The 21,280-nt window shown below is 33.0% G+C and overlaps 1 protein-coding gene across 16 annotated transcripts in view; it reads right to left on the bottom strand.

The window, feature by feature from the left end:
• The window catches only part of DMD (dystrophin), a 2,285,006-nt gene that overhangs the window by 72,863 nt on the left and 2,190,863 nt on the right, over nucleotides 1-21,280 (bottom strand). For all 16 annotated transcript variants that reach the window (XM_031963631.1, XM_031963630.1, XM_031963635.1 and 13 more), the window contains one exon: nucleotides 18,337-18,494. In XM_031963631.1, coding sequence (XP_031819491.1) covers nucleotides 18,337-18,494 — 158 coding nt within the window. The remainder of the gene's footprint in view (nucleotides 1-18,336; nucleotides 18,495-21,280) is intronic.

Raw genomic sequence — 21,280 nt, 5'->3', positions numbered from 1 at the left:
CCAAAGGTAACAGGTGTTTAATCAATACTTGTTGCATCAAACCAAAGATTCATTCTAATTAATTCATTCAAAACAAATAATTCATTCTTTGTTCATTTTAAAATAGCTGTGTGTTCTATTTTTTTTTACAATTAGGGGACATATATGATATTATTTTATGCAGTATAAGCAGGGTTCAAATGATCTATTCTCTTAGTAAGATCAGGTAAAGAATTTTTCTCATGTTAGGCATTTCTACAAATGATTACAGTTAAAATGTTTTCCTTTTCTTCCATCAATGTCATAATCACAAAACGTAAGAATTGTAAGAAACCTTGGAAATCCTGTAATCAACTATTTTTATACTGCAGGCAAAGAAACTGAGACCCAGAGAGGTTAAATGGCTTGTTGAAGATGCACATTCATTTTATTTTCATAGGTAGATGAAACTGTAAACAGATCTCTTCAAGACTAGACAAGGACAAAACACTAGGGAATCTGGAAGAGAGAGAGAAGACTGGGATGCAAAGCACTTCTCTGCCTTAGGGAAATAGGAACTGAGTTCATAAATCTTTTCATTTTTTAACTTATTTTATTGATAGTCACAATTCAAAACTATTGCTACAAATTTCCTGCTATTCCACTGACATGCCCTAGAGGGGATAAGAATGGACTAAGAAGTCCAACTAAATTTCTCTTCAATCTTGGGAAGGGAAAGGAAGAGGAAAGAACCCCTGATGTCATTCTGGACAGAGATAAGTATTGTTCCTCCCAATTGTTCAGAATATAGTTTTGATGAACAAATCTAGAAAATCAAACAATAATAACAAATTCATAATACTGAGGAGGTGGAAAAGGAATAGGCCAGTGAAGTAGAGTTGAAAAGATCCCCAAGTCTGAAAACCTCAAACAAAACTTAACATCAAGCCTTTTGCCCTTCTGCACTCTTGACATTTCCTCTATTCAACACAAATGTTTTCTCACATATTCTGCTCAGGTACAATTTCCAGAGCTAGTTATATGAGTTGCTATTACCACAGAAATAAGCCCATGGGTTCCAAGAGTGGCCCTACATACCACTGAGAGAAAAAAAAAATTGTTTTAAATAAGGCTTGTGAGACCAAAATTTGTCAGAGAAGAACAAGAAGAAATCCCACATTTTTCTTTCCCAAGAGCTCTCTCAGAATTCCAGCATTTCATTTACTATTCAGAAGATAATGAGGGAAATAGGAGGCCAAGGATCACCAACCTAAGTTTTAATAAAAAAAAATCTGCATTGCCAATTAAAGATAAAATCAACCCAAATAATAACAAAAGGTGATCATAAGCCACTCATTTGCATTTTCAAGGTCAACTAGTCTGACTCCAATCTTTTTGCTATCCCTGACTAATAATAAGCTAATTAACATGCAGCTCTCAAATAATAAACAACAAATTCAATATCCTTTAAAAAAAATTGCTTATGTGCCTGACTAAAGTGCTGTAAATGTGCATACTGCCACAGAAAGGTCAGTCATATTTAAATAAAAAGGAAAATTTTAAATTTGTAGATAATTGTGTGATCATGAAAAATAATTCATTAAAAGTAATTATTTATCCTACTGGGCAAAAGGAAGTCATAATAACAACAATAATATTAATAATAACAGCTAACAGTGATATAGCATTTTTAAGGTTTGCAAAACACATCACAAATATTATCTTATTTTATCCTTACAACAGCCCTAGGAGGGAGTTGCTAAATTTATGCCCATTTAACAGATCAGAAAAGCTGAGGCAAGTTGGAAGTAATGATGTAATCTAACCTAAGAGTGCTCCAGTTCTAACAATCCTGTCTGTCAATAATTGTAGAGGATTAGTAATCCTAAAGCCCTCTGATTGAAGAGTAAGTCCTTTGGCCTAGAAATGTAATAATATTTCTTCCCTTGGATTTTAGGAAAGATATTATAAGTAATCCTGAAGTCATTTGACCTAAGAGTTCCAACAATCTGTCAATGATTTCAAAGTTTTCTGGCCTTAGAATGGTCCTACAAACACTACTGACCATCAGATAATTTATTGGTCAGCAATGCCAAGTTCCTGAGACAACAGTGAATAAATTAACCACCCCTCAAATCTACTTGAAAATCATAAAATTAGCAAATAAGTAATATGAAGCTCTGATTTCAATTTTGCCCTTATTATAAATCTATCCCATGCTCTAGGATATGGGCTGCAAATTCTTTTGAGACACCTTGCAACATCAGTCTGTGACCCCAAATTTTTGGAGTCCCCTTTCCCAACTTCAACAGTAACATGACTCAATCAGGGTCACACAGTGAAATTTGTTGGGTTTGAAATTGTTTTCCTGACTCCAGGGTTCAGCACTCTAACCACTGTACCACCTGGCTGCCTAATTAAAAGAGTTTTTTTTTTAAATTCTGATTTTGGACTTCTGATTTATAATCACAAAGTAAAATGAAAGAATAAGTAAATGTTCAACTATCTAAAGGTTCAACTTATTTATTATTTTTTTCAGTGCATGAGGTTTGAGGAGATGGAGTTAGCAAAAGATAATAACTGAAGGGACTAACACTCTTATTCACCATCAAGAAAGACTTAAAAAGGAAGTAGGATTACAAGAGCTTTTCTACTGATGAGAGGGGCGAAGCATGAACAAATAATTTGAGGAATGCAGTCCAACAGATAAAGACAATTCAAAGAAGAGTCAGGATTGCAGGAGTTCTTTAAAACCCCAAAGGGGCAACAAGATAGCACAGTGGATAGAGTGCCAGTACCAGAGTCAGGAAACCTTAAGTTCATATCCAGTCTAAGACACTTCCCAAATTTGTGAACACTTAACTTAACTCTGCTTGCCTCAGTTTCCTCATCTGTAAAATGGACTGGAGAAAGAAATGACTAACCCCAAATGAACCCATAAAGAATTGGACAAAACTGAACAACAACAAAAGCCTAATAAGCAAATAATAATTCTAGTAATAATAATAATTTTCATGAAAAAATTGTTTTTAGACAGATCACCAATGCCACATTTTAAAATCTATTTTTAATGAGAAGAATACAGTACACTCAGATCAAAACAGTCTCTCTTGGTAAAAAGATTTGTAATATGCAAATAACATCAGATATTCTAGGATGATTTACTATTTCTCTACTAAAGTAATACATGTTGCACTTTCCCAACAGTTCATATTGAAATTCATATTCAAATTTGTGCTCTCTTTTCCTCATGTGTACCAGATTGGTAAGACAGTGAAAAGATGATAGTCATTTCTGTGTTCTGAACATAAATATTCAGATGACAGATGAAGAACAAATCTTTTTATTGTGTATGTATGAATACAATAAGTAGAAAGGAGATGTAAAATAAATGCAAATAAAGATTTATACACACAAGTTGCTTTAGTTTCACACTGAATATGAAGCTGATACCCCTGACACTGCTTAAACAATAAACCCCATAAAATGTTTATAGAAATATAATATGCAGAGGAAAAAAAAACACTTTTCCCCCCACTATGACTGAGTTTTGTTGAAGACAATTTGCTGCCACATGACTTTCCAAATTTTACTTTAAAAAGTTTAATGATAAAAGGAAATAAAGAAAAGGGAAGTGAATCTGAAAATTCAAACCTATCAATCTGATATCACTCTTTAACAACATTTAAAAAAGAATTATTGGGCAGAAATTTGAAGGACACTTAGAAAGAAAGAATAGCCAGGAGCCAGACAAAGTTCACTAAGATCAAATTTTGCTAGAATAATCTTATCTCCAATTTAACTATTCAGGGACTGATTTGTTATAGAGGTAGTCCCAAATTTAAAGTGTCTAATGTATACTAGTTTTTTTCCTGAGGACTCTAAGAACATTTACCATCAAAACAATGTAATATAATGGCTAATTCACTTATGTAAGTTCTGAAACTTTATGCTTTCTACTATTAGAGAATCTAACCATCTTGTATAATAAAGTTGCTATATATAATATATGTATATTATATGAAATATAATATATAAAGTCATATATATACATATATTAAATTTAACATGAGGTCCTGTACTATAATAGGATTAGACACTAGTAGAGTCTTAGTAGATTCTCTTTTTCTTTTCTATGCTCCCTTGCTGCCTTTATCAGCTCCCTGGGATTTCATTTGCATTTCTATATGATAACATAGTTCTATATATCTGGCCCCAGTCTTTCCTTGACTTTCAATCCTGTATCATCAATAGTTTATTAGATATCCAAACTTCATCTGCTGGAGACATCTCAAACTCAAGATATACAAAATATAACTCACTGCAACCCATCCATCTTCTAAACTTTTTTCTTTCTATTGCCAGAACCTCTAAACTTCATGTTTTCCAAATCCTTAAACCTACTGTTATTCTCAACTTCTCATTCTGCCATTCTACACATTTGATCGGTTGCCAAATCATGCTGTTTCTACCTTCACATCTCTCATGTCCAAATTCTTTTCACTATTCACACAGTTACCATATTAGACCAGGCCCTTCATCAGTTTCCATGAAAATTACTACAATTTCCTCCTAATAAATCTCTGACTCAAGCCTTACTTTATTTCAATTTATTTTCCACAGGGCTGCAAATGATATTTTTTCCCAAAGCCATGGGTATGAACATGTCACTCTCCTATTCAAACTCTAACAATTTCCCATTGCTTTTAAAATCAAATTTAAAACTACTTTGTTTAGCTTTTACAGCTCTTCACAAGCTAGTCCAAAACTTTATTTCTAGCCTCACTGGTAATTACTTCTCTTCCTAAACACTGAAATCCACCTGTCTTCTTTGTTCTTTACAAACCATACCTTACTCTCCTAGCTCCATGTCTTTGCAATGGCTGCCTGTCACATCTAGAATATATGTCCTCCTTACCTCTACCTGACAGAATCTCTCTTTTCCTTCAAAGTGATGCTCAAGCACTTATAGGTACTATAGAAAGCTTTCCCTGGTCTTCTCATCTCTTAATGCCCCCTTTCTCAAATGATACACACACACACATACACATGTATATATACATATATATAAAATTTCTTTACAATTATTTCTTTTATATTTATTCTGTACATATTGTTGTTCATTTATATCTGACTCTTGATTTATACCTGACTCTTGATGACTCCATATGAGATTTTCTTAGCAAAAATATAAGAAATTTGCCATTTCCTTTACAGATGAGAAAATTGAAGTAAATAGAGTTAAGTGACTTATCCGAGGTCATATAGCTAGTAAGTATCTGAACATATTTGAACTCAGGAAGATGAGTTTTCTTGACTCCAGGGCCAGCGCTATACACATTATGCAACTAGCTGGTGTGTGTGTGTGTGTGTGTGTGTGTGTGTGTGTGTTTGTTTCCTCATCAGAATATGAGTTTCTTTTGAGTAGCAGGAATTTGATCATTCATCTTATTTTTATTTCCAGTACCTTGCATAATGAATGGTGTACAATTGGTAATTATTAAGTGCTTGTTGATTGACTAATTAATAAAAAGCTCCTTCCTAAACTTACTCTCCAGTTCCCAGACTGGCCACTCAGTAACTTTTTAACTCTAAGTAATGCTAAGCATTGGGCTCTAGGCTGGCAAAAACAAACAAACAAAAAAGAATAATCATTAACCTTAATATGTTTAAATCTGAATGGTTTGGAGGATGAACACAAAGGGAAACACAGATTTTTTTTCTCATAAAGACAAAATAATTTTCATGGGGTTGAGAACATTAACAACTGAGGGACTGAAAGGTCCCTTGTCAGTGGTACTTGAGTTGAAACTTTAAGAGAACTAAGAATTCATAAGAGGCAGATAAAGAAGGGCAGTCTATGCAAAGGAGCAGAAATGAGAGAAAGATGGAATGGCATACATAGGAGATTAGAAGTAGGCTAACTTGGCTAGAGTAGTCATTGAATAGGGGAAAGGATTCCATTTTACTTTTCTCCCAATCTTCCTTACTATCACCATTTTAATAATACTAGTAAAATGGAAAGACTACTTGATTTAGCCACAAAACCTGACCTCTACTTCCTATTCTTTGTTTTAATGCTCACTATCTGTAATGATGGTAAACAAGGCAATCCAACTATCAGGGCCTCATTTTCCTTATCAATAAAATGAGAAAAATGAATGAAGATCTCCAGGCTCCCTTCAAATTCTAAATCTAACATCATATAATCTAACTTCTAATCTTAGATCTCTTCCTCTCACTTGGAATCATAGCTCCCAAGAAAGGAGGAAAGAAAAAAAAAAAAAAAAAACCCAAAGGGAAAGGAAGTCCTGAAAGTCAAAACTACCTGTAATTTGAAAACTCTAGTCATTTTTCTCTCTTGTCATCTTATATAGGTCATTTTATTGCTTTTTAGAACCACTATATTTATTTAAAAGCAAGTGACTTTGGTCACGGTTTGTAAGGGAGTTAAAACAGTTAAAATGAGATTTCTAATTAGCTATGCATTCCAGTGACTGTTTAACCCATTAACCCATTACTACCAGTAATCCAAAACTGACTTCTATAAACAAAACAAAATCTGAATCCCCAGAAACTTTCTCATTACTTCACTTCATCCCATTATAGGGACCAGGTCTCTATAAAGTATAGATTACCATCTGATATAAAATACTATTTAGCTACAGATTGCAAATACTTGAAAATACTCACCTTCAGCAAGGTTCATTTTACATATGGCATTTTAAAATTCTCAACTACAGTCTAAATCTATATTATTTACCATATTAAAAATTCATTTGTCACTCAATTGTTTACTATAACTTAATCTGAAAGTGCCTTACATGACTAATTCAGAAAGGCAAAATAATATTTTTTTAAATAATCGAAAATGTTTTAGATTACATTTACATATGACATCATACAAGCATTAGGGAGGGATAGGAAAGACATATATAAAAGCTGACTCACAGAAAGCTCCAAACACACACACACACACACACACTCACACACAATAAAAGAGTTATCCCCAGGGTATTACATGTGCAGCTTCATGGCCAATTCTTTTACCCCACCCAGGCTGAATCAGCAGCTAAGGTTTTCTAATTCTGAAGAGCAGGTTTCCCCAGCCAACAGGATGTAGGGGGATGGAGTAGAAATAAAATTGAATAAAATGAAAGACTCATTAAGTTGAAGTTAAAAAAAAAAAAAAAAAAGCTGCTTTTTCTCCAGCACAAGGAATGCTTGTGGAAATGCTTGGAGGAAACACTTAAGCATTTTATTAGCATTTGTCCTTGCTACTAGAAAAAGTGGCCTTTAGAAACTCAAGGGACATGTTGACAGAAAGGAACTGGCCTTCTCACATTCCCAAGGTCTTACACTTCAAACAAAGAGCAAAGGGAATTTCTCCTTCTCTGTTATCTTTTGCTAGAGTAAACATCCCATTTTCATGCATGCCACACACACAAGACAAGGTGGTTGCCAGGGTACCTGACTGAAAAAGCTAGAACTGGGGAAGTAGATTCTAAAGTTCACCGTTAGCGCCAACTCTCCACTGGGATTGCAAATTATTGCAAGGTTTATCAGACTACTGAAATTTGTCTTAAATCCAAATATTGTAAACCTCTCTCAGTTCCGAGTCTACAAAAAACAGGAATATTAATGCTGAACACTGAACAAAAAAGATATACCTTGCACAAGGTTATTAATCAAGGAAAAACATCCTAAGGAAAAGCAAACCCATGACACCCAACCAGAAAAGTATGTTACCTGGAAAAAAGGCATGACTAAAGAGAAGAAGCAGAGCAAAATTCTTCATGCCTTTGCTATACTTCCCACCCAATCCTCCCTGATCTATACAAACTATATTCAGCACCCTACTAATTCAAGGCACAGTTCAAGCCCTGAGTTTTTCATAAAGGTCTCTTTACCACCTATGTCTCTTTCTCCTAAATTCCTACAGTTTTTGCTACAGCATTTAGTCAGTATATATTTATTTCATTACTACACAGGGTTTTTGTAATTTAATTCAGAATACTGGAGACTTTATACCATTATGTAGTTCATCCTATTTTGTATCTTTGGGATTGTTCATATATTACAGATTGTAATGATCTCCCTTCTACTTTGTTTCCATTAATCAAGTCTAGTTTCTTGCCTATACTAGATATTTGCTTGTACCATCCCTTATATCATTCATTTCTTTTCGGTTGCTCCAACCTAGAACTATGGGTCTTATATGGTATCTAAGCATTTCCATGTTACAATAAGCTCCTATGCCATCCCTGCTGTCACCTAGCCCAGACTTGGAATGCTAAGATAATTATATAGTCAAGAAATAAATACACCGTTAGGCTGTGAAGTCCTTTCTCAAACCAAACTGCCAAGTATTCCAACTTGTTTTGCAGAGAGCACAACTCCATTGGGCTGGTCACATCACTCAAATGCCAAATGTACACTTGCCAAAAACATCCTTTTATGGAGAACTCATACAAGTAAGAGGCAAGAATTCACAAGGTGTTCAGAAAAAAGTGATACAAGGACACCCTCAAGGTCTCTCTTAAGAACTTTAGAATCAATTTTATGGCACTGGCATAGGACCACCAAGTATGGTGTGCCCTCATCAGAGAAAGTGTTTTGCCCCAAGAGTACAGCAGAATTAAAGTAGCCAAAGGAAAAGTGAGAAGCACTAAATCAGAGACGCTATCCCAAATGTTCATACAGACTAACCTGTGGCAAAGCATTCTGAGCTCATGTTGGTCTGATTAGCCACTGTCAGACACGCTATAACTCGACTCTAACATAATGATATTATTTTGGTCCTCTTTCAGAACAAACAACCAATCAACCATGCTGTGTGTATACATGTACATATATCAAAACAAAGACAAGAGGCTAAACATAAACCAGTTGAAGTAGGGAAATAGATAAGATAGATAGATATAGATATCTCTCTCTCTTTATATAGGTGACCCAAGAAAAGAGTCGTTTTAAACCATTAACAAGTTAGTATTCCCAGATCATTATATCCCCTTGTTAAACCCAGGACCTGAAACAGCTAATACAATTAGCATAGAATTGAAAGATTTCTGCAATCAAGAACTACCATATAGAACTAATATAAAACACAGAATTACCTTGAATCATTGTTTGTCATGGCATTTGCTTTAATGTCTCATCTGTAAAATGAAGTAATACTTGAATAAGAAGTTCCCAGAGACATTCCCAGCACTAAGTTTATGATATTGTATTAGATTTCTGTTTATCCATATTTGCTGACTCATTGGTTTTGTCTGACAAGATCTTTTGAGGTCCTATTGTTGAACATTTGTGTTACCTTTTCAAGTTTGTTTCTTCTAGCCATTTGCTAATCTTATGAGATGAGCCATAGATAACTTCATCTAATCATTAATTAAAATTATTGAACAACAAAAGATCAAAGATCTCTTGAGTACTCTACAACATCCCCAAGTCAACATCAACCAAACAATGAATATTCTTTAGATCCAAATGATTTAACCAATTCTGAGTTTAATAAATTTTTACAATCATTTCATTCACATCTTTATCTTATACACAAAAACCAACATGAAAGACAAAGAATAAGACATGAAACTAAGACTAACAGTATGAAAACCAAGTATATAAAATTAAGTGATTTGCCAAAATCTAGGTTAAATATGTCTACACCATTCACCTGATCTGTAGGCTCCTGACATATCAAAAAAGAAAACAAAGATAATCTGATATGAATTGGCCTTGATGAAACCATAAATGGCTCTAACAGATCCATTCTTTATTTTTCAGATACATTATTTATACATCCCTAATGATATAATTCTACAATTTTGCCAGGAAGACAAATGACCTAAAGCTACGATCTGCCCAGTCTTTCAGTTATCTGGAATATAATTCATCAGGACCTGATGATGTAAACTTACTGAAAGCTGGTAGATATTCTTTATGATAGTCCCCTTATTTGGATTTCAACTCTATTAAGCATTTTTTAAAATTAAAACATCTTTTCTAGTCAGAAGATCATTTTCCTTGGGAGAGGAAACAGGAGCAGAATAAACTGTTGGATACTTCTACAGATTCTCTATCATCCCTTTTCATCATCCCAAATTCTAAGTGGTGGTTCCTCATCTACTTTGCTTCTTCTCTTTTTCTCATCACATATAAAATCTCTTTTGTTGTACCCAGGATCATGACTAGCCTTAGCTCCTCCTAAGCTTTTGTGTTTCTGGTACTATTCTTACAGGACCATAATATTCTTGTATTCATCCTACATTACTTTTTTTCTTTCTTCAGTCTTCCATGTATATCTTTTAAAAATTAAGTTTTTCAATAAGTTCCCTGTTCCTTGGTCTCTTTGGAAATCTATCTTTTTTTCCTCATTAGAATTATTTTTATTAACATCTTCAGATTTCATTCTTGAGAGCTTTTCATTCTTTTGGAGCTTATATCCCCTACAGAATTTTAGTCCATGGGATTCTAAGATGAAGTAACCACTTCTCTAGAAAGTTCATATTGTTTCTGTTTCAGCAAATGGTTCATACTTGTTCATCAGAATACTTCTACAATGAGTGGTTATCCTTAAATCTTTAGAATCTTTAGAAGAATGAAATTATCATTGAATAAATCCAAGGATGTACTAACTCCCATCCCATTATCTCTTGCTTCTGTGATTTATTTTAGATTTCCCTGAGTGCATTCCTTAATTTCAGGTAGTCAGTAGTATAATCTGTTTTTTTCTCAGTTTTATTGACCATTTCCCAAAATTTCTGTACTGTAGTTTCTCAGTCCTGATTTCTAAATTTTCTCAGAATATATTTCTTAATATACAGTGCTACTTCCACACTCAGCACATATTTTAACTACTCTGCTCCTTTTGAATGAGATATATACTTCCAAAGTCATTCTCCAGTGATGAGTTCCATTCCATTAAATAAAAGAGCTATCTCTGAGGTCAAATTTACTTCCTTGCATTTCTAGTTTATCTAGCTTATTATCCATACTTTGTACACTTGTAAATAGACATCTGAAGCCACTAGTCTTGATGTCTTTAGCCTTTCTTTGATTTGATTCTCCTGTTCCCTACTATTTTTCTTTCAATATTTTAGGAGTCACTTTCTATGGTATCCAGTTTAGTAGGTATATGTAAGATATTTTCTCTTTGAAAGTCTCTGCAATTTAGCTTTGCAAAATTGAATAACAAATAAGAAAAAAAATGTAGAAAAAAAGAGGTTGGGATAGGCAAAGCTTTCTTTTGAGAGGTATCCTACTGCTTTCCCAACCTAGCCAGACAAAATCTGAAATCTCTGTGCCTACAGTACAGGTGAAGAGCAGTGCATTAAATAGACGCTTATTGTGGCCAGTATTGTACCTTAACTCCTGCTGTCATTTGAGCTTATTGAAAAAAAATTTTTGAGGATGCAATCTGAGAGATGCTAAAGCAGGTAAAAGTGGGTACAGCTTCCAATAATAAAAACCCTTAATAAAAAAAGGTTTTAGCAGCCAAGGCTTAAAAGGGACAAAAGAAGCTTAAACAAAGAGAAAATTGTCAGTAGTCCCTCTCCCCTATAAAATAGGAGGCTTATTTTATAATTACATGTTTAAAAACTGAAATCTATGTTTTTGCAACTAATATTCAGCTTATAAGTTTTTCTATTATAATTCCACTACAATGTCTCATTGGGGCAGGGAGATGAGCTTGGATTCTAAAAGGTTTTGTTGGCAGAACTTAAGTTTTGACAAATTCTATTAAGCTAAAAAAGAAAAAACTGTAAATGCAGCTCAGGTAAATTCCTAATTGCTTATTTTGTGAAAGCCACAGCCACATCAAATCACACTCTAAAGCATAACAATTTAATAAATAATAATAATGTAACGACAGTGAGTCTCCTAATAATTTATCATGAGGAAGCAACATATCAAATCATGGTCTAAAGCATAAGAACAAACATAGCTGACAATTTAAAAGGTGATATATTCTAGAATTAAAGTTGCATAGCTCTATGCAAAAACAAAACAAAAAAGCCAGGAGATTGTATGTATTGAGAGGACATGATATAATCAAGTGAAATAGCACTTTAGTATTAAGTAAGGAATTATATGTTTTTGTTTGCCAAATATAAACTTATATTTCACATCCAATATTATTATTTTCAAAAACTTTATAGGTTGTATCTTATGGCTTATAAGCACTCCTATTGTTTGTGCACTGGGTTTAATTTTTTAAAAATCAATTATGATAAACTCAAACATTTGTATATCTGAAAGTATTGTGTAAATATGAGTTATTAACATACTTTCTTAGCCAACCATGATGTTAACATAAATGAGACACCTATAAAGTTTCCACTATATTCTTAAGGAAGTTTGGCATCCCTAAAAGTCAAAAGTGGATATTTAAGCTCAAGTATTTATTCTATTCCAATCTTCTCACAATCACTGATGTTAAAAAAAACTTAATGAAAGCTCAGCTGACTGTGACATTGTTAAATGCTGAAGAAAGGTGGCAAAGCAAATGATCCCTGCCCTGTATGGATTTTCCATTTAAAATAGACACTGATGTGTGGAAACAAAGTGACGGTCAACAATGCACACTCTGGATAAGTTTATTACCCAAATTAAAAGCATTGACATTATTGATCAGTACAATGGAAAATACATTCTGAGAGACAAAGCAAGGAACCTATGGGAATAATGTTAAGTACAGTGAAAACAGAAGGAATCTTGATCCTTATTTTACGTAGTAGAGAAAAGTCTTTAGGGAAGCATCAGACATTGTGGTTTCCTAAAGTATTTTTGAAAGATAGAGAGATTATCTGGCTGGATTCCAGATGTGGCTCAAAAGAACATCTGGAAACATTAATAGGATAAATGATGAAAGAATAACAATAGTTAACATTTATGTCACTTTTTAACAATTTTAAAAGCAATTACATAAGTTATTACATTTTTGTGAAAATTGTGTAATAAGTGGCTACTGCTATTTCATGTTAGAGAAAAGGAAACTGAGGCTGAGAAAGTCATTAACCTGCCCAATTTCACAGAGCCAAAAAGTATTTGAGGCAGGATTTGAACTTTGGTTTTTCTCTCTTCACCTCTGTGCTACCAAGAAACAGTGGAAAGAGTCAGAAAGAGGACAGACTGAGAAATTTAAAAAATACAGTTATAGTTGGTTATGAAGGCCTTGAAGCAGGGAGGGAGAAAAAATTTTAGTTCTTGGTTGAAAAGGCAATGGGAAGGGGACTTGTGGGGGGGAGTTGGACTGTCCCAGCAATCAGTAGAGAAGACGACCCCTTTGACAATCATGTTACAAAGCAAGGAGATTAAAAATGAGGGTGTACAGCTGAAAGGATGCTGTAATAAGGCTTGGAAAAAATGGTCCCCCTCCAACATTTAAAATGCCTGACTTACAAATAGTCATTATTTACTTTAAAAGGTCCATCCCAATCTGAGAACTGCTTCCCTCCTGGCTCAGTTCAGAAACTCGCAATTTTACTGAGGAACAATTGTTTTTTTCTGGGTTCATCCCTTCTGAATCAGCTTCTCAAGAATATTCTGTCCCTAAATAACTTTTTTTCTTCTTTCTGGTACTACCACTGAATTGGACTGTCACTGCTTTTGTCTATCACCCAAGACCTAGTCCCCTTTTTATCATCATCCACCAATATGAGCCATTTGCTCAAGATCTGAATGCTCATGACTCTGATAAACTATACTCAGAACATTGTTATCGCAACTAAAAATCTGACTCCATCACTGATGGTCAGCCCCTAAATCTAGATATTTTCCTCACAATTCTCACTTCCCTTTGGCTTTAGGGCCATTTCCCCTGCATTTCAGGAAAATTCCAGGAATTCTGATCCAACTGCTTTGTCAAACACAATAACAGAGAGCATATAGTCAGTCCTCTTAATGTTCAGGAAACAATTAAACTTCTGAAAAGTGACTTATAAACTTATGTAACCATCCATTTGTAAACTGTAGACTCTTGTAAAACTATCTAACAACAAATTTAAAGAGATGAATGGAGCCTAAAAAGCTATAAAATGAGCAATTAAATGGGGCAAATGTGATAATTAGGGTAGGGGGACTCAAGGGGTGGAATAAGAAACATTTATCTGATATATTGAATATGGGGCAAAGTACAGTAAAATCTGAAAACAATTTTACAGATTAAAACATTTTTAAACTAGTTAAATTAGCTGCATTTTGCTAAATTTCGAGCTGCCTCCCTTCCAGCTTCCCAATCCTAAACTAGAGGTCAACATTTAACACACACACACACACACACACACACACACACACACATATATGAAACCAACAATATATACTTCCACATATTACTTCTTTTTCTGGATAGAATCTTCCTTCAGAGTCTTTGTGGCTGACTTGAATATTCATCTTGCTCAGAACAGCTTAATCATTCACAGTTACTCTTTAAATAATACTGCTGTTACTGTATAAACAATGTTTTCTTGGTTCTGCTTATTTCATTTAAGTCCTTCCACGTTGTTTTTAAAATCAACTTGCTGATCATTTCTTATAGCAGAGTAGTATTTCTTCATAATCAAAAATGATAATTTATTCAGTTATTTCCCCAAATGATGGATATCATTTGTGGTGGCATTTGCCATCACCAAGAAAACTACTATAACCATTTTAAGAACATATAGGTCCTTTTCCTTTTTCCTGAACACCTTGCAAAATAGACCAAGGTGATATGGCTGAGTCAAAGGGCATATACAGTTTTACAATTCTTTGGGTATGATTCCAGATTATTCTCCAAAATGGTAGTTTACAGTTCCACCAAACAATGTATCAGGATCCCAATTTTTCCACAACCTCTCCAACATTTGTTATTTTCCCCTTTTATCATTTTAGCCGGGGATGAGATGGTATCTTAAAGTTGTTTTAATTTGCATTTCTCTAATCAATAATGATTCAGAGCATTTTTAATATAACTATGTATACCTTGATTTCTTTTTTTAAAAACCGCCTGTTTATATTCTTTGACCATTTGTCAACTGAGGAATGACTTAAATTCTTATAAATTTAGTACCTTCTCTAATTATTTCCTTTATGAGACTTTTATATGATAAATAGTCTACAAACTACCACCCAAATTTTCTGCTTTCCTTCTAGTCTAAGCTACTCTGGTTTTATTTATTCAAAACATTTTTTTTATTTAACATAATCAAAATTATCCTTTTTTTGTATCTCGCAACTCTCTCTATATCTCATTTATTCATAAATTTTCATATCCCATAAATCTTCCAGAAAATATGTCCTGTGTTTTTCTAATTTACTTATGATATTATTCTTCAGATTCTAACCTGGGAAATTCTAAAAGCTGGAAAGATAAATTATCAGCCATAAATAAGCTACACCTATTGCCATTAGTCTATTAAAGGATGTTCGATTTGATTATGAAAATGATGTCTACTGAAAGGTTTAGGTATACCTTCTAAAAATCATATTGCTTATTTGCCAAAACTGAAGATATAAAATACCATTTCCAGATACAAAAGTATTTCCATAAAAGGAGAGAATCAGGAAAAAAATGTATTCAAGGAATCCAAAATTGTAAAGAAAAACAAAAAGCTGAAAGATGTTAATACTATAATCAATACATTTAGCCAATTATGATTTCAGAAGCCAAGAGTCCACCATCTTGGCACAGAGATAAGACTACAATATAGGCAAAAGACAGAATTAAAAAAAAACAATGTGTGAATTTATTTTTCATGATCATACTCATTTGTTATAGGAGAGGGATTTTATTTTCCCTTGGAGAGGCAAGAGTTGAATTTGAGGAATAGGAAAAGAAAAGTGATTATAATAGTAATAAAATGAAGAAAAGAAAAAAAATTGTTAAATCAGAAACAGAAAAGTTCAAAAGTGTTCATAGAAAAGCTGAGTAGTGTTGAAACCAACATGGTAAATTTGAATTATTAAAAACCAAATTATATATAACTTCATATATTCATTTTGTTTCTCGTTTTATAATGGAACTATTAACACTTTTGGGAAAAAGCAACCTGACTTTTTTCCTTGTTTATGTCTTTGACTTAAAAAAAATCAACAGGCTTATACAAACATAAATTCTACTTCTTGTTTAATCAAAGAAAGAAACCCAAACCAAAACATTTCTACTCCCCTTCTGGAAAGGCAAATTATCTTCGATACAGAGCAGAAGTTATTCTAATTTTGAAGTATTTATCTGGGGAAAAACTTTCTTAGGCTTCAAAAATTTGAACAACCTAATATTAACTTAAATACACTTGACAAAAGACCTTGATATAATTAATTTGGAATTAATCAGAGAACTAAAACCTTTGTTATGTAAGAAGTCCCTGTAACATATAAGAAACTGATTAAAATTAATTTTTTTAAAAGCTCCATTTCTCTGGTGGATACCTAACAGTCTCAAAGTAAGAAATCTATACTATCTACAGCCATATAATAATATTCCAAATCAATGATGATAATTAGATAAACACAAATTAAAGGAAGTGTACGACTTCATCTTAGCACCCATAAGATCAGCAAAGTTGACAAAATGGGAAAAAGAAAAATGATGAAAGGGCTATGAGAAAATAGATACATTAATGCACTGTTGGTAAAGCTATGAATTGGTCAAGCTGGAAAGCTAAGTAGGCATGCATAATACCTCAAAAGTTACTAAATTGTGCAAACTCTTTAATCCCATAATACTATAATACCATAATGAGTAGGTTTATATCTAAAAGACATCAAAAAAAAAAAATAGGAAAAGGCTGTATGGATACAGAAACAATTTTTTTTTGTAGTAATAAAAGTAAAATCTGAAAGGATGACCATCAATTGGGAAATAGTTGGTTACTGGCACAGTATATGAGTTCTGTTATATTACAATAAAGGCCTATCTTATTGTTCCCAAAGAAGCAACAAAGGAAGAGGTTTCAGAGAAACCTGGAAACCTTGTATGAAGTCATACAAAATGAAGTAAGCAGAAAGAGAATCTTTTATATTATAAAAACAAAACTGTAAAAACTTCAAAGACTTAAGAGCTTAGAAAAATGTGTTGACTAATGATAAAGAATGTGATCTCTCTGCTCAAAGACAGATGATGGACTAATATGCAGAATGAGGCACACATTTTTGGACATGGCCAATATGGGGATATGCTTTGCCTGACTATATATATTTGTAATAAGGATTTTGTTTTTCTTTTGGGGGGAAGGTAGAGGAAATGGGAAATATCAGGCAATGAATGCTTACTAATTAAAAATTAAAATTTAATTAAATAAAAATACTAAAGAGTAGAAAGGAAGGAAAAAAAATTTATTAAGTGCCTACTATGTGCCAGGCACTGTGTTAAGCTCTTTACAAATATTACCTCAGGTAATCCTCACAACCACCCCATAAAGTAGGAACAATTATTACCACCATTTTACAGTTGAGGTAACTGAGGCAGATAAAAGTTAAATCAATTGTTTAGGGTTATAGAGCTAATAAGTGTCTAGCTAAACTTGAAGTTAGGACTAAATGACTCCAGGCCCAGTACTCAATCCATTATGCCATCTAAGCTACCTCTGAATGAACAGTTTAAGATGCTTATAAATAATAGAGACAAGTTATTTAATGAATCCACTCACTTTAATTAGATACTGATAGTAAAACTGATATTCCACTCTAAGGTTTATTTTTACTATATGTTGATGTTGATTATACGAATGTCCTATGTGTGTTTTATGGTTTATTTGCTATAAATTTAATTTAAAGAATTCCAAAAGCTTAACTTCAATAACTAGCTTTATTTTGGAATCAAAAATGATCAGTACAGAAGGAAAAAAACATGTCACATTTGACTTGGCATTGTCTCCTGTGGCTAAGCATTTGGAGCTCCAGAAAGGGCTGGCACTTTAGCCACTGCTCCATCTAGCAATCTGACATGTAGGAAGAAAATAACTTAATTAAGTGGCTATTCCATCCCTATGTTTATTCTTCTTGGGGCAATTAGGTGGTACTGTGGATAGTGTCATGATTATCTTCCTGAGTTCATATATAATCTCAGATATTTACTTAATTGTGTAACTCTGGGTACACTATTTTACCTCTGGCTCAGTTTCCTCATTTGTAAAAAGGGAATAATAACAATACCTATTTCCTAAAGTTGTAAGGATCAAATGAGAAAATGATAAAGTGTTTATCACACTGCCTGACACATAATAAACATTACATAAATAATAGTTGTTATTTTATTATTAATTATAATTATTGTATTCTATTGCCTCATATTGTTAAGGAAATGGTAATTTGAACTTATGTGTGAACTTTCCTTCTTGCACTCAAAAAATGACACAGAACAACACATTGATAAATATAAAATAAAAAACAACTTACAAACTGGAAGCAGCTCCTGACACTTGGCTCGATGTTGCTGCCTCCAAAGGAGGCAACTTCACCCAGTTGCCTTGGGATTTGGATCGAATCATGCAGAAGGAGGCCCAACCTGCGCTGGTCACAAAATCCCATTGAACTCGCCACCTGCTTAAAAAGATCTACAAGAAGAGAAGATGCAAATAGTAAAGTGGCTGCACGCTAGATTATTCTAAAAACAGTTTTTTTAAAAAATAAACTTGTTAGTGACAAATAGTTGTTTACACGATAACATATCTACTCTATACCAGCTGCCCTAATTAGTCTAGGCAACTGGATTAATCAAAATTATGTACATTAAACTATTCAATAGTGAATTTAATTAAGTATAATGCCAAAGTGAAACATCATGCAATGAAAAGGAATGGGAATTCCAAGCTCAAATAACAATATTTAGTGAACTGATATAAAAATATATGTGTGTGTGTGTGTATAAGCATTATTGAAGATAAAAAGTCTTATATTAGTTGAAAACTTTCTTTTAACAAAATTCTTTAAAAATACTTTTTTTAATTAATTATTTTAATACCTCCCATGTTTGGAATCAAAAGATTATTTTAAGAAATATCAAAATTTTTAACATCTGTTGAACCAAAGGATTGGCCAAAAATGGCTCATTAAATAGAGCAAAATATTTGTATGATGTTTGTGTTATTTTCAGAAATGAAATGCATTTTATATGTATTAAAATAAAAAAAGTTACCCCAAAAAAGCTTCAAAATAATTAATCAACTAATCAACTCTTCCTACTATCAGCACAATTCCATTTTCAGGAAATATTAAGATATTCTCTAAGAAAATTTACAACATAGCAGTAACAAAATTTAGTCTATGACCTGCTGTAATGCCTATTTATGTTACCCAATTAATAAAAATATGTTTATCCCAATGTAATGAAAATGTTTTCATATAGTCCATTCAAAAATTATTATTGCTATTGTATTCTTCTAGTTTTATTAGAAATACAATTCTTGACACGTCATCATTAATTTATAATTATAGGCCCTAACCCCTGTATATGAACTAACATAGATGGCCTGATCCAAAAGAAATTCATAATCTAACAAAGAAAGTGCTATGTGAATAATGTGAGTATTCTGAAAGGAATCTATCAAAAATGTCTAAGAAAAAAAACCTTAGTTTGAGTATTTTGTTTATTTACTTTCAGGACAGGATAAATATGTGCAAGAAAGACAACTCAAATATATGTCTAGAAAATGTTTAGGGTAAGATTGCCTTGGGGTCAAGGGACCTTCAATAAAGTCCTATCATAATAAAATGATAGCTCATTGTGAGCTGTCATTATCATGAGCTACCATCCTATATCATTATATATAGAAATGACTGTTCTTTTTAAATTAAAGTTGTTTTACTAATTTGTTTTGCTTTAAACTATTTCTGAATATCTTCCTCACCTCTACAGAGCCTTCCTTTACATTAGGGTGATATGGTTTTGTTGTTGTTCTTTTGTTTTGTTTTGTTTTTAATTTAGCAAAACTAATCAACACATTAACAATATCTGAAAGTCTATGTAAATTCTATAACTATGGTCCTATTCTCCTATGAAAGGAAGGGGATGAATTTTCTCATATTTTCCTTGGCCAAATTTTGATCCCTGGTTATTAATGAGTTGCTTTTCTATTATAATTTGCAAATGCTGACAAACTTAAAAGACCTCAAGGACAGATGAAGTGACAGATTTTTTTTTTAGTATTGTCTAACAGACAGTGAGTCCAGTGAGAATAGTACTGAACCTGGAATCAGAAAGACCTGAATTCAAATCCTTTTGTGAATATATATATTACCTATGTGGCAATGGATAAGTGTATCTCTTCTCCCAGTCTCAGTTTCCTTATTTGTAAAATGAGTATATATTTGATCATTGATTGGGCCGTAAATGGCTCAGAGGGAATAAAAATGGCAATTGTTTTGGCAGAAAAAAGTTATCTCTTCCCAGATTGATTTTTTTTGACTGAGTGAAAGAAGTCATTCTTTGCCTCATTTTTTACCTGGTTTTAATCGCTAAAAGATGTTTCCTCAGTTAAACTGAGACCTGTTAAGACCTTAGCTTAAAAAAAAAAACAAGGCCTCCTAATGCATCCAGGGCCATTTCCAATCGTTCTGATCTATATCTTGCCAATGGACTCAGATGGTTCTTGAGGGGAAAGTGAGGCAGGTGACCCTGCCCAGCCCTTCCTCATTTAAATCCACTTCACTTGCATGGCACAGCATCACCTCCCTAATGACATGGTCCTCTTTGAGAATAAAGGACAAAAAAAAATCATCACCACCCACATAAAAATATTTGTATTACTTAACACCATAATGTGGTTGTGAAATTCAATATGATATTTGTAAAATATTTTAAAATTTCAAACTGCAATCTTAAATTCCATTTTCATATTATTATCCAAGGACCTGGCTAATTAAGTGCAGGGAGATCATCAAGAAGCTGGCCACTTAGTGATTTCTTACTCTTTTTATTTTAAATTTGCCATCAAAGTATATAATGATGAAATCTCAGAATTTGAGGTTTATTTCAAAAGGGGAAACATACAGCTGAATCTCAACTCATTCTCTGTTTTCTCTCCCATCCCTAGAACTACATAATATTGTATTTGAAAGCTACCTCTGACTCATTCCTCTTTATTTCTTCCCTGTACAAACACCTACACGTACACATCAATCCTATCCACAAATAAGTAACAATTTTTTTCCTTTTAAAAAGGGCTTCCCATAAGCCAACTGCTCATTTCTGTGTTTGCAAACTCAAGGGAAAAAAGGAACATGTCATTTCAATCCTCACTGCCCTTGTGTGTTCTTTTTAGGAACAATCCAATTGTCAATCAAAAACAACAAATGTGAAATTGATATTTTAAAGATATGTAAGGTCATGCTTTCTTAATGC

The sequence above is a fragment of the Sarcophilus harrisii genome, chromosome 3 (genome assembly GCF_902635505.1).
Source record: "Sarcophilus harrisii chromosome 3, mSarHar1.11, whole genome shotgun sequence".
In the NCBI taxonomy this organism is placed as follows: Eukaryota; Metazoa; Chordata; class Mammalia; order Dasyuromorphia; family Dasyuridae; genus Sarcophilus; species Sarcophilus harrisii.
The sequence above is the reverse complement of the archived record's forward strand: the minus strand, read 5'-3'. Positions and strand labels throughout refer to the sequence as shown.